A 14,265-nucleotide genomic window follows, 5' to 3' on the forward strand; every position below is an offset into this window, starting at 1 on the left:
TATTGAATTAGTTCTTTATTAAATCTACAGAATTACTCAACGCATTGCAAAGTGAGTCCATGGCACACAATTTGGAAACATGGAAGTAGGAACGTTGTCATAAAATTGATCTGCAACTCCAAAAGTCTCACAATGATATAAAATGTCACTTCTCACGAAACGGTCTCAAAACGGTCTGTCATCTTACAAAAGGAATGTACCAATATCAATGCGACATCCACGGAAGCTCTGCTTACAAGCAGTACGACAAAGCACAATAAGGTTGAACCTAGCACATATTAACAGCCATAACGTTGCGTTTTCTGAAAATATTAAGCGCCCTGTCCCTCTTTAGTTTCACAGAAATACAAAGCGATTGATACGTTTTGAATCGATTCGAAAATTCAGGGTAGGAAAGAGTAAATCTGAAAGCAGGCTGATTTGATGTGCTCGTATTCTTCCCTATCGGAGCGATCCAACCCTGACATAGGTGTGGCGGCAAAATAACTTGCCACTAGTGCGTTTAATGGAGGTCATTTTACACAATAGCTGGTAGTGCTTCAGTTCGCATACCATCTCTGCCATATATCCACATACCTTTGCTGTAAATGTCAAATCCCCTGTCATTGCAGCATATGTCGTTTTACGACTGTTTAGCTTAGCTTCTGTAAGCCTAACCTCTGTAAAAATGTACAGACCAAACATTGTACTGTGCTTCCTATACAATCCTACCTGGCTGTGGCAACCAGGCTTGGCAAAAAGTGCATTTCCATGTGCGTTTGACTGTCAATGCGTTTCGTGAAATGATACTATGACACTCACTGGGTATAATGTGACCCTGGAGCTAAATTGTAGGAACAACATGAATGCGAGGGCTTTGTCTCAAGCACAGTTCACCAGCAGGTTTTGGCTATGGTTAGACTTCAAGAGGTCTGTAAACATTGATAATGTACAATAGTGACGGTACATCGGAGTCTCTACTGAAGCAGTGCCAATAGGGAAAGTGAGAGTAAAAGGTACGTATACTAGAGGAAGAGACTGACGTTCTCCACACTCTGTCTTTCCCTTTGCACTCATCTCATACTGTTAATACAATGGAAATTGTTAACCCTTTTCTCCTTTCAGCGTCCAGGGGTGAAGATGTAGTCCAGTGCTTGTCTCTCAGCTGCGGCCACGTTTGGATGCCACAGGTCCACCATGAATACGACTCTCGGGCCATCTTCTGCAGAACCTGAGCACACATACATGGAATTCATGACGTTAAATCCTAACATTTTCTTGCCCTGCAAAACTATTTAGCATGTTGAAATTGGTTGGCAAGGTGTTGCTAATGTGTTCGGGGTGGTTCACGGTAGGGATTGTTTTAGGCAAACTAATCTAGCTGTTTTGAATACAAAAATGCATCTCATCTGCAAATGCTTCCTTACCACTGATTAAAGGGTCATGAAACCCCAGAACACATTTTTTGAGATGTGAACAGATATGTACAGGTTGCATAGCACTCATAAAGTTTATCAACAAGTGGAAATTAGTTATTTTTGCATTTTTCTCAGCATTTTTGTACTTCCATTTTGAAAAGCAAAGTCGAAGCTACGTCACATATCTGACATAGATCTGACCTCGGAGTGTGTAGATAGGCTTGCGGGGGCTAATCTACATCACCGGATTCTCATTCACATTTATTCATGAGACAGAGCTCGTTCAGTCCAATCCCTGCATATAAGATTATAATTCTCCCACATTCTTCTGGCCCACATAGCACATGGAATGACGGCAATGACTCAGCCTGAGTGTGGCTGACAATAGCATACATATCTGGGCCTCATCAGGGCCAACTATGGCACATATGGCTCAGTTCTGGCAGCAGCAAAGGTCACATGGGCCACATCTGGGCCATACACAGCAAGCCACAACTCACATTAAAACCGGCTTGATGTGTATGGGCCAAATACGGCCCATATGACCTTTACCACTGCCATAACTGAGCCATATGTGACCCGCTCTGGCGAAATGAGTCGGAAGTCGCAACGTTCTATTTTAAGATATGGGCCGATAATGTGGAAAAACAATGAAAAAAGAGGTGTTTTTTTTTAAGCTAATTTCAAAGAACAGACTTTCAAAAATAATCTCCCAAAGTTTCGTAGTCCAGATAATTGAGTAAAGGTATTTAAATGGCTATTAAATTTGACATGGTTTTACTAAATTCGTTGGAAATAAACTTCTCAACTCCTCTCGTCACTTATGAGCATTTCCCAGTATCCCCTGAAACGTCACTATCTCTGCTCTCCTAATATGGTGTTACATGTTGTATAGAACCAATCAAAAAGCTTAGAAATGTAAACACACTGACATAAATGCTGATTTTTATCAATGGGAAGCCCCGTTTCGACTGACAGGCACACAATTGGTCCAGCCATCCTCCTGTCAGACTAGCGCGATATCAACAAAAAAACGGGCAAAAAAAACTTTAAAAGCGATTTTCTCAGGTTTTCAATTGGAAAAAAAGGGCAGACAACCATAATTCAAATGGGTATATCTTTAAAACGATTCAAGGTATTGACTAGGATATCATTTTAAAGCTTATTGTCTCATCTTTCCATTAATACCAAAATCTCAATTTTGAAATTTGGGTCACTGTGACTCATTTTGCTGGATCAGGTCACATATGTGCCATAGTTGACCCTGATGAGGCCCGGATATTCTGTCTCATTTCATATTGTTGTCATTCAGAGTCATGTGTCGTATAGGTGCTTGTTTCCTCAGCACAAATGGAAAATATGTTTGCATGAGATTGCATTACAGTGGAGAATTCAAATGTCACAAAAGTGCTATTCATTCATCTATGCCTGCTCTGTCTTTGCAAGCCGTGTGTATATTTCCCTCAGCACAGTAGCACGAGTGTTGTTTGTATTTTGCCCGCGATGCGGTCAGAAGTGGAATTTGAATATGAACACATGAAAAATACCATTGTTACGATATACACGGTTTCAGCGTGGAGCTCCACGATGAGTTTAACAACACTAGCCATGTGGATCATAGATCATATACAGAATAAAGTATCCGTGTTTAAAGTTTTATGTATTTCACACACTCTCCTGCACCAAAGCGTGATGTATGCACACATACTTCATCATGTCTTCTTCAAATGAAATATTTGTGCAAACTGGACACTGATACAGTGGTGTCTGAACGCGATGACACGATTATGCTGATACACAAAAGAATGATTTAGACCAAAAATTCAAAGAAGAATGGACCAAAAAGTATCTATGTCTTTATTCTTTCTGTGTTAAACTAGGTGTCATTTATCATGAGACTGTAGTGGTCGTAAACATAATGAAAATATTATTAGTTCTTTTAAATATTCTTGCCCATTTCTCCCTTGTGCTTGGGAGTTTGTCATTTTTCTCCATGCTTATATATTAATATTCATTATTCTGTATAATGAGTGTGTTGTAGGTCTGTGTTTTATTGGTTGTTCTCTCCCCTCTTCCCACCCTCTACACTCCCACTTTTCCAGAGCTTTACACGCCCATTTTTTCAGCTCAGAGGTGTGAACGACCATGGTAAAACAGGGGGGGTTCATGACACTTTAAATGACTAGTTTTTCCAGACAATCTACAGACTAGTAAATTTTGAAAAAATGTAGGCAATTTTATAAATCGTCTGCCAAAAATACTTAAAGTCGGGAAGAAACAGAAGTTGCGATAGTCTTTTCTTTCCTATTGTGATGTATATCAGAGTGAAATGGCTTCCTGAAAAAGAAAAAAATATAGGGCGGGACTTGATTTTTTTTTTCCATGGGGAATTAATTGGATGGTTGTGGTTTGCGAATTTAAGGCAGGAACACACCAAGCAGGTTTTGTTTGTCGGCCGACTAAGTTTTCTCAGTGTGTTCCACACCGTCGGCTGAAGTTGGTCCTCGTCTGCTTTTTTTCGGCTGATTTGACATGTTGAATCGGCGTCGGAGCTCGTCAAGTCCGTCAGGCCATCTGATCATTCTGATTAGCTGTTCAGCTACTGCCACCTGCTGGTTCAAAAAGGCATTTCATCTTATGCAGGCACAGAACGGACGTGCTACTTGGCCTTCGGCTGTCGAGCGTCGGTTTGGTGTGTCAGGGCAACTTTGGACCCAGACGCTGCCGACGTGAGCCAACCCCGCAGTCTGCTTTCATCGCCACTAGTTTGTCAGCGTCGGCTTGGTGTGTTCCTGCCTTTATTGGTATTGTTGTGATCACATGTGGTTCAATTGAACCAGGGGTGGTTCAATGCGATTTCACTTTTTTAACTTTAGTTAGTGTGTAATGTTGCTGCTTGAGCATAAACAGTATCTGCAAAGTTACAGCGCTGAAAGTTCAATGCAAACGGAGATATTGCTTTTAAAATTATGGCAGTTTATTGCCTACAAAAATGACCGGTTTGGACTACAACAAGCTTCTTCCTGGGTTGGTGACATCATAAACCCTGCAAAACACGCCCCCGGGAACACGCGACAAAGTGGGCGAGGCCATGTCATGCAGCATAATGAAAGCGGAAGAGTTGTGTACACCGGCACGTCAAAAGATAATAGAACCCATTGTAATCTTTGATATTTTCTACACTGGATGCGGCGCTGAAGAAGCTTCCAGAATCTACACGAATTCAATGCTGGATTTGCACAAAGCTAGGCTCTTACTGAAAGATGGAGCAGTTCCCACTTTAAAAGCAGAAGCTGCTGTTTATTGGCTTCAAACTGTAAGTATGTTTTATTGTTAGTACATGTCTTTTAAACGTATAGTTCTGTTCCTATTTTTTGGTTGCATCAAGGACATATACAAAGAACAACTCGCTTTTGCTTCGCTAGCCAGTTAGCTGTATTATAGTGCATACTTCAAGTTCTCCAACAAACACCAACAAACTTCTATGTTCATAGACAAACAGTTGTTCATGCCGTAAATTAAACGCTACCTTTACAAAAATGTGACTACTCAGTCATGTATTCGGCTACAGTAAAGCTTTAATCAGGATAAAACTGTATATTGAAAGCTAACAAACAGCAGTGATGGCATCTAAACACTTTGACAAATACTAAATGAAATACCATTCATAAACGTCCTTTAAAAGCCGCGATTGCTGTTCATCTGGGTCTAATTCAGGCTCGATTTGATACAGCAATATAATCAAATTGAGCATACAATTTAACCGAAGCCCACGTAACCGTAACAAATGGTAAGGGGCGTGGCGTTTCCGAACGCTTCAGCGAATCACGATGGCTCTGGATTACACTGGGCCCGCTAACCAATCTGAGCACATTGCATATTTCGGAGGGAGTGGCTTCATAGAAGCAGGAAGTCAAACGAGCCGTTCATATGACAGTGGAAACAGAGGTGTAGAATAAAGCTAAAATATATGAAAAAATACAGCGTTTTCAAAAAAACTAAGCATTAAGACATGTTAAACTGTGCCCCAAAAACACAATCAAGCCTAGAAAAAAAAACATTGAACCACCCCTTTAAACGGATTGTCATAAGTTGCCTATCTGTAATCTCATCTCCTATTGCTCACTTGATCAACTGTTCTATTTCTTCTGGGTCTGTTCCTATAGTTAAAAATGGCTGTGGTCGCTCCTATTTTAAAGAAACCAGGACTCGATTCATCTGTTATGAATAATTTCAGAACTATATCTCATCTTCCTTTTGTTTCTTAGCTGCTTGAAAAGTATGTCTTACTATTCTTATCATGCTTGACCTAACAGCAGCCTTTGACTGTCTCTCATCATATCTCTCAGCTATCAGCTGTCTTAATTTATATCATATCTCACTGAAAGACAATTTCTCTCTCAGGGTGTCCCTCAAGGCTCTGTACTTGGACCACTTCTGTTCAATATTTATTTGTTTCCTCTACATATTATCCGTAATCATGGTCTCAGCTATCATTGTTATGCAGATGATCTGAAAATGTACATATTAACTCGCTCCGTCTCTTCTCTTCCTCTGAACTCAATGATTGCCTGTATTGCTGACATCAAAATCTGGTTACATATCAACTTCCTACATTAAGAATTGATGATAAAATGAAGGTTATTGTTTTTGGTTCCCCATCCCTTTTAAAAAAGTCAGGAACTGACTTTGTCTATTGATGGGGCTACATTAAAAATCTAGTTGTAACATTTGATTCGTCACTTACATTTCATCTCATATAAGTTATATTACCAAGACTGCATTTTACCACCTTCATAATATTGCCAGACTGCGACCTGCTCTTAGTACTAAAGACACTGAAACTCTAATTCATGTTTTGATAACCTCTTGTCTTGACTACTGTAACTCGCTTCTTATTGGGTTGCCCACTAAAACAATCACTAGATTACAATACGTTCAAAATTCAGTCATCAATCAAGTCAAGAAATCTGATCACATTGCCCCTTTTCTCTATAATCTACATTAGTTACCTGTTTCTGTCCGCATTCAGTATAAAATGTCTTCATGGACTTGTTCCTCATTATTTATCTGAACTGCTGCTCAACTATTCACCTCCTCACTCTCTTCGGTCATCTGACTTTAAACTGCTTACTGTACCTCATTTACGTCTTTCCTCAATGGGTGGTAGATCATTCAGTGCTGTGGCTCCGAAACTCTGGAATTCTCTTCCACTAACTCATTGTGACACCTTTACTATATCCTTATTCAAATCACAACTAACAACTTATCTTTTCTTACAGTATTTTCAGCCCTGATGAGGATCAGTGGTGTGAAGAATAAACCAAAAACAGTTTCTGACGCAACCGAATCCACCTTTTTCTGAACTCCCTTCTCCCTTTTCCCACTGCATATCAGCTTGGAGGAGTTTATTTAAAATTTTTTTTTAAAAGTTAAGTAAATATTAGAAAATTGGTCATTTAATAATGTGAATAAAGTGTTTAACGGGTATTGTTAGGGGTAGGCAGGGGCGCATTAACGCACAGGCTTCCATGGGCTGAAGCTCAGGAGCCAACACTGGGGAGGGGCCTACTGGCTGCACGAAAATAATATTTTTTAAATAATTATTTTTATATATGGGAGATTACAGCAGTGATAACTGCATTCTGTAACCAAACTCACACCCGTACATTTTCAGAAATCACAACAGCATTTTCAGTGAAGCTCTGCTGTGTGAATGGAACTGGTCTGTTTTCTATAACGTCATACAGTGCAAGAAAGCCGTTATTTTCTTAACGTGGGTTCGGTAAATTACAAAAGCATGGATGTAATCTGCATGTCATCTGAAGGTTTTAGATCCAGTCACTGTCTTCCAACAGTTAAACCAGCTAAATTTATTCATATTTGAGCACAAAATGAAATGTCTATATTGACTAATGGCCCAGTGACATTTTATGCAGGGTAGGGGGCCTACTGTAATCCTGTAGTTTACAGGCCTCTGGTTATCTAACCCCTGGGGGTAGGTGTATAGAGGAGGGCTTTAGGGACAGGAACAATGTCCCAATAAGGTGTCATTCATTCATGCACATTTATTTGTATAGCACTTTTCACAATACATATTGTTTCAAAGCAGCTTTACAGAAAATGCATGTCAACATTACAATTTAGAGTGATCTTATTTTATAAATTTAGAGTATCTGCCACTATTTGCACTAGGTATAAATAGCATCACTTAGTGCAAAGAAAATACTGCTACTGCCACTTTTCGTTTAGGGTAAATAGCTGCTGCCCTTTTAAAATAATAATAATAATAATAATAATAATAATAATAATATGCACAGATAAATCATTTATAATAAACACTGCAATATTCATTAAAACAATAAGAATATTCAATTTTGATTTCATGGTGATTTTAAGTCTGATCTCTTACAAAATTTCCTGCACAGTGCACACCTCTCCTCAACACATCTGCATGTTTTAGAGAATCATTCATAATGTATGATAAATAAAAGATGATTAATAGAAATAGTGACGCTTGCCTTAGTGCAACACACTAACATATTGACCGATATTTGGCAATTTTTCATTATTTGCATCGATACGTTTTTCTGTTAGGCCAAAAAGTGTCATAAGCAGGACTTGTATTTTGACAGAGCAGAGAAACGCAGTGACTGAGTGCAAATGCGCCAGAGCTCCTATTCTCCATCTTCATCAGTCTACTCTTTGTTTAACAGTTCTAATAATTGAAAGGCAAAAGCTATAATACTTTTTCATATACTGTCGACATTCAGCAAATACACATCTTAAACAAGTCTCTGAATATCTAATAAACATTCAATGCTCAGAACCTGGCAAACTGCGGCATATGCAGCTGTTAGATCTAGTGTGCATAGACTGTATAAAAATGTGTGTGTTGTGTGAACTGAATGCAGTCAAGAGAGTTCAGCTATTACTGGGCATTTCAGTTTGTCACTATGTCATATTTATTAATCATGCCATATTCACTGTGGTTTTGCACATTGTGTGCAAAAACTAGATAACCGAGTACACTGCTGGTTACAGGGTTTACATGCTTTTAGTCATGTTTTTTAACAACTTTTTTATTTCCAAACCTAAACTTTAGGTAGATTTTTTTATTTATGAAAAATACTATAACATAAATTAATAATATTAATAATATTATATTAGTATTTACTGTAGATTATTAGATACTGACAAAACAACCTGTTTAAAGTATAAATCTGTTACATGTTGTTTTTCAAAAGTATTCATTTTTAAATGATTTGTTTTAGTAAATATTATTTAAGATAAATATAAATTACACTGCAATTCTTTACACCTTGACATCAATTATATTGGCTTGTATCGACCACCCTGCTGTCTAAGATGTCAGCATTGAAAAAAATATCTTAGCCATCAAAAAATTTCGAACGGTTGACCACTACTGACTTCACTTAATATTGAATAAAAGGTTTATGCACCACAATCTATTATACTTAATCTGCACATTTTTTTGGCACATTGTTTTCTTTTCTCACCATCATGAAATGCAGTGTGAAGAAAAGAGTCATCGAACAGCAGGCAGCTTCCCTCAGACCAGCACTGCGGCTCTCCACCAACTACTAACTCACAACCAGAGGGCACCTTCAGTCCTGCACACACACACACAGAGAAAATGGCTATACCTTAAACAGGCACACAGACTGCTGCTCTCACATATAATGCATACATTACCAGTCAGATATTTGGACACATTCGACTAAATTTATTTTTCTCATGATCTTAAAAATCCTTGAAATCTGTTCTGTTGAGAACATATGAAATAAATGAATTGACAAAACTAAAAGTTTCTTTACAAATCATTTTTAGTAAAAGAAAAGCATTCAACAAGTGTCCAGCATACATGTGAACTCCTTTAATACTGATGAAGTTGTATTGTGAATTTGAAGATCAAATATGATTTGTTTAACATAAAAAAGTTTAGGTCCTTAAGACCTTATGCTCACCAAGGCTGCATTTATTTGATTAAAATACAGTAAAAACAGTAATATTGTGAAATGTTATTACAATTTTAAAATGTAATTTATTCTTGTGATAGCATAACTGAATTTTAAGCATCATTACTCTTCTTCAGTGTCCCATGATCCTTCAGAAATCATGCTGATTTGGTGATCAAGAAACATTTTTTTATTATTATTATCAGTGTTTCAAACAGCTGTGCTGCTTAATATTTTTGTGGAAACCATTATACATATTTGTTTGATGAATAGAAAGAACATCCTTTATTTGAAATATAATTAGGGGTGGAATTCAGGATGATTGGGACACTTTTTGCCATTAAGATGACTTGGAAAAGTGTTCCAATCAACCTGAATTCACCCTAAATTATACATTTTTACTGTAATTTTTGATCAATTTAATGCATCCTTGCCGAATAATTACCTTATTCATTTATAACTTTTGAATGGTAGTGTGATTCAATATTATTATCATAATTTCAATGCCTCCATTTGTGATATGTCACAGTTTAGATGACTTTACTTTTATTCTAAAATGTGAAAAATATTTGTAAGAAACAATAAGTAGCTGTGCCCAAACTTTCAACTGGTAGTGTACATAGATTCACATCCTTTGACGTCTTACCAAGATGGCAGCGCAGGCGTACGTTGGTTGGACCGTAGTGCTCAGTGATGGTTGTTCCAGGACTGAGCACTGAGAAGCAGGCATTTCCAAACACATTATTGGCAATAAAGGTACGGAGCTGTCCGAGCACCCTCCACGTGCGCGGACACCGCCTGGCGTTCAGCACCATCGGAGTACCCTGGTTCACCAGATAGAAGGTCCACCACTGGCCACGGGGTGTGCTGTTGGCCTTCCAGCCCAGTGGAAGCGAGGAGGCGGTCCGACCGGATGACAGCCGGTACACACTCTCAAATTCAGCCAGAAGCGCGGGGAAACTTCTCTCCAGAAGCTCCACGTCATGCTTCTGCGCCTCCCGTGAGAAGAAAGGAGCCGAGGGAAGGTCCGGCAAGAAGAAGACCTCAGGTTTCTGGATGGAGGGGCGGCTGCAGAGGAGATAGCGGCCTTGCTCGCGTACGCCCTTGTGCACGCGGCCCATGCCGGCCCAGGTGTAGCGCTTGGCGTACTCCTGCAGGCTATGGTAGAGCCGCTGGTTCAGGCCCTCGCCGGGCTTGGAGCAACGGAAGCACTCGGGTGACTGGCAGAAGGCAAAGCCGTTGAGTTCTTCCTCACCGACACCGCTTCCTCCGCCCCCGCCGACCTGACGGAGTTTCGAGGAGCCTCTGTGGGCCGAGAGGTCCGAGGCGAGAACTCCACCGGGTACTGCACCGCCACGTGGCTCTGGGCTGAAACCGCCACGGAGCGAAGGGGCGGCATGCTCGCATCCCACACGGTAGCAGTACCAGATAAACAGAAGGGCGAGACAAAGAGCAGTGCCTAGAGCACTGGACTCACACTCTCGCACCGACTGCATGCCACCTGCCACCCATTCCCTCATCCGCTCTAAAGACCACTCCATCCCTGCATACGAACATAGATTCACACGCCAACTCAAACACACACTCTTAGACGTACATGTAGATACGATTTAGAGTATTCTTAGCTGTTGGGTTGGCTTGATTTGGTGTTTTAGTAAAGTGACGCGGCCTCGTGTTTTTGCTTCATTTTAATGGAGTGTCTAATTGAATCACGTTCCGACCGCTTTGGTTAATTCAAGCAAGCTTTTCTCTTCCGTTTCAGTGCATTTGTTGACAGCGAGAGATATTTCAGCTGCTCCTCGCCTCCTGATCCCAGCCAACAGAGACACAGTGCACCTGAGGGCACCTGGAAAAGAGAAAAAAAAAAGGAGATATAAGGACATTTTGTGATAAAGTGCGGCAGAATATCACTACGCCGACATTGCCGTTGAAGCAAACTGCATCACACCTGCCCTGACAGCCCGGTTTGACCACATGATCATTTCTATATACCACCCACACACACATCCCCCTCCCCACACTCACACACAGACCTATGAGTAGCTTGATAGAGACCGCAGCACACACAGACGGGCATGGCATTTGAAATTCAGTCTTTGCAACACCTCCGCACTGCACTTTTTTAAAATCATGAGTCATGAAAGAATTCCTATGTATGCTGCAGACAGTCAACACAAACCTGCAGGAACAAATATGACCATAGAGCCTAATTGGCTGACACAAAGAGAATAAGGAATTGTTGCATTACTGTTGCATTAGGATCCTTCAGAAGGAATGCAATGCACCCTGACAGGCTAGTAGAGATGGAAGACAAAAACAAACCCGGCGTCTGTCAACACAGACAGATTGAGAGAAAGAGTAGCAGCAGGGGAGTGCGTACAATAACATAGCACAAAGAAAAAGAAACCCCATCTATCTAATGCAACATTTAAATTTAGAGATTCAACATGCAAAAATAACGAGTCAATGCGCAAATGACGCCCATTCAATTGCATATTTACCGAGAACTGCACGGCACTTCTTGTCTGTCAGATTCGCAGCGACTGTTCCGCCCGGTACTGCCAGTTATCCTGCCTCTACACTTCCCTCTCAGACACCTCCCTGTCGCTGTTTCATTGCAGTTTCTAGTCCTGCCCTTATGTCCGTAAAGCGCTGTCAGGCGACGTCCGTAACGCCGAAGACAACCGGGCAGAAAACAACATGACAGACGTCCGACGTCTCATCATTGAAATGGGCGTTTATATAAGACGCATAACTGACTGACTGGCTACTGAAACCACAACAAATGCTTCATTGTAGTATTAATACTGCCAGTAATAACAACATTAACTAGGATTATAATAATTTTATAGTAATAATAGCCTAATTTTAAATTAGCTATTAAAATTGAGCTTCCCCTTACAGTTTACTGATGCATGCAGGTTGTAAACCGCATAAAAAGGGGTGTCACGCGCGGTAGTGGTGAGGATTTTGAATCATCCCACTGACTCGATTTTTTTCATCAAAAATATTTATTTATTGATACATTCAGTGAGATTTTCTGCAGGTAGCCTTTATCGTTAACCGGTAGGTGGCGACACCTGGCTTAAAGGATTAGTCCACTTTCAAATAAACTTTTCCTGATAATGTACTCACCCCCATGTCATCCAAGATGTTCATGTCTTTGTTTCTTCAGTCGAAAAGAAATCAAGGTTTTTGATTAAAACATTCCAGGATTATTCTCCTTATAAAGGACTTCAATAGACTCCAAACGGTTGAAGGTCAAAATTGCAGTTTCAGTGCAGCTTCAAAGGGCTTTAAACGATACCAGACGAGGAATAAGGGTCTTGTCTAGAGAAACGATTGGTCATTTTCGAAAAAAATGTATATGTATATGCTTTATATAAACAAATGTTCGCCTTCTAAGTGCTTCCACCAAAACTGCATTTCCGTATTCTCCAAAAAGTTTACGCAGTATGTCCTACGCCTTCCCTATTCTACTTACGGAAAATTTTTTAACTGCGTTCGTTCCGTAAGTAGAATAGGAAAGGCGTAGGACATACAGCGTAAACTTTTTGGAGAATACGGAAATGCGGTTTTGGCAGAAGCACTTGGAAGGTAATCATTTGTTTATATAAAGCACATTTACATTTTTTTTTCGAAAATTTTAAAGTTTATTTAAAAGTGGACTAATCCTTGCCAGTGTTTTTGGTGCTATAGATGAGTGAGTCACGAATCTTTCACTCAAATGATTCGAACAAAGACTCGTCTGTGGTAAAAACTAATTTTATTATCCTTCATTAAAATTTGTGTGTCCACAAATCTACCAATTTAAAAGGGTTTCCCTAAACGACAAAAAATCAAGACAACAATAGCTACATTTAAAAAAAATGAATTAAAATAACATCATCAGTCATTCACACACTCAGAATTATTCTCTCCTTGTTGTGAATTCAATACTCAAGGTGAAAAAGTTTTGCGTTCATAATCAAAACACTGAAAAGATTCAGAAAAATTCAACGATTTGTTCATCCAAACGATTCATTCAAAACATCGATTCGTTCAAGAACGATCAGTCATCCACTCACCTGTACACATAGTCTTGCTTTTTCACTCAATAAACAGTGCAACAACAATCACGGACAATTATGATAAAATATAGAACAGAGTAGCTTCAATACCACCTCTACCACGTGGTTCATATATGTGGCAGCTATACTCGCACAGTGCGTGTTGTAAGCATTAGTAGCTGTTTACAAGTGACACCCAACGGCCTACAATTCCCATGGTGCATTGTACGCCACAGAGACAACTTCCTCTGACGTCATGCTCGTGAGCTTAGAATCCCCACAACCGGAATCGCAACAAATGTAACACTTTGTGGTTTGTTTGTAAATATCTTTGCTTTGATAGTATGTTGCAAATGGTCTTCGTCGATTAGTTTTTTGCTCGTATTGGTATCAATTTCAGCTCAGTAGACTACAGTTTCGCGGAATTCTGTTTTACATTGTTTGAGCCTGTAAGTAGCTATTGATAACTATCCTGTTAAAAAATGGTGTGCAGTCACATTAATTAAACCTGCTACTTTCACCTCAATACCTCAGTGACAGTGCAAAACAAAAATGACTGACAGTTACACATTGAAACTTGCCTTGAGGTGACACGCGAGATGAACAGATTCCGCTGTGGGTTTGCGTCAGTGGGCGAATCATAAAAGATCATTTTATTAAGGACCTCCCCTTTTTCCTAGCCCTTATACGAGATACCTCACACAGAGAAATACTACAAAGGCTACTTGTTCACTTAGATAGCCTATATGTCACAAACCGTTTCACTCGGATAGCCTATATGTCACAATAGAGAAGAAAGAAACTAGGGCAACTTCCGTTTGCATAAGTATCATAATTTAG

General features: G+C 39.7%; 1 protein-coding gene across 4 annotated transcripts in view; it reads right to left on the minus strand.

Annotated features, from left to right (window-relative positions):
- Positions 1–14,265, minus strand: part of asphd2 (aspartate beta-hydroxylase domain containing 2) — a 16,840-nt gene continuing 2,575 nt past the window's right edge. For 2 of the 4 annotated variants that reach the window (XM_048210395.1, XM_048210396.1), the window contains exons 2-4: positions 10,023–11,222; positions 8,918–9,031; positions 1–1,210 (exon numbers count right to left, since the gene is read on the minus strand). In XM_048210395.1, coding sequence (XP_048066352.1) covers positions 1,101–1,210; positions 8,918–9,031; positions 10,023–10,917 — 1,119 coding nt within the window. In that variant the 5' untranslated portion in view covers positions 10,918–11,222 and the 3' untranslated portion in view covers positions 1–1,100. Of the gene's footprint in view, positions 1,211–8,917; positions 9,032–10,022; positions 11,223–11,877; positions 12,303–13,443; positions 13,930–14,265 lie in introns of those variants that run through there. The other 2 variants (XM_048210394.1, XM_048210393.1) reach the window with 2 other exon arrangements.

The sequence above is a fragment of the Megalobrama amblycephala genome, linkage group LG12 (genome assembly GCF_018812025.1).
Source record: "Megalobrama amblycephala isolate DHTTF-2021 linkage group LG12, ASM1881202v1, whole genome shotgun sequence".
NCBI classification, from domain to species: domain Eukaryota; kingdom Metazoa; phylum Chordata; class Actinopteri; order Cypriniformes; family Xenocyprididae; genus Megalobrama; species Megalobrama amblycephala.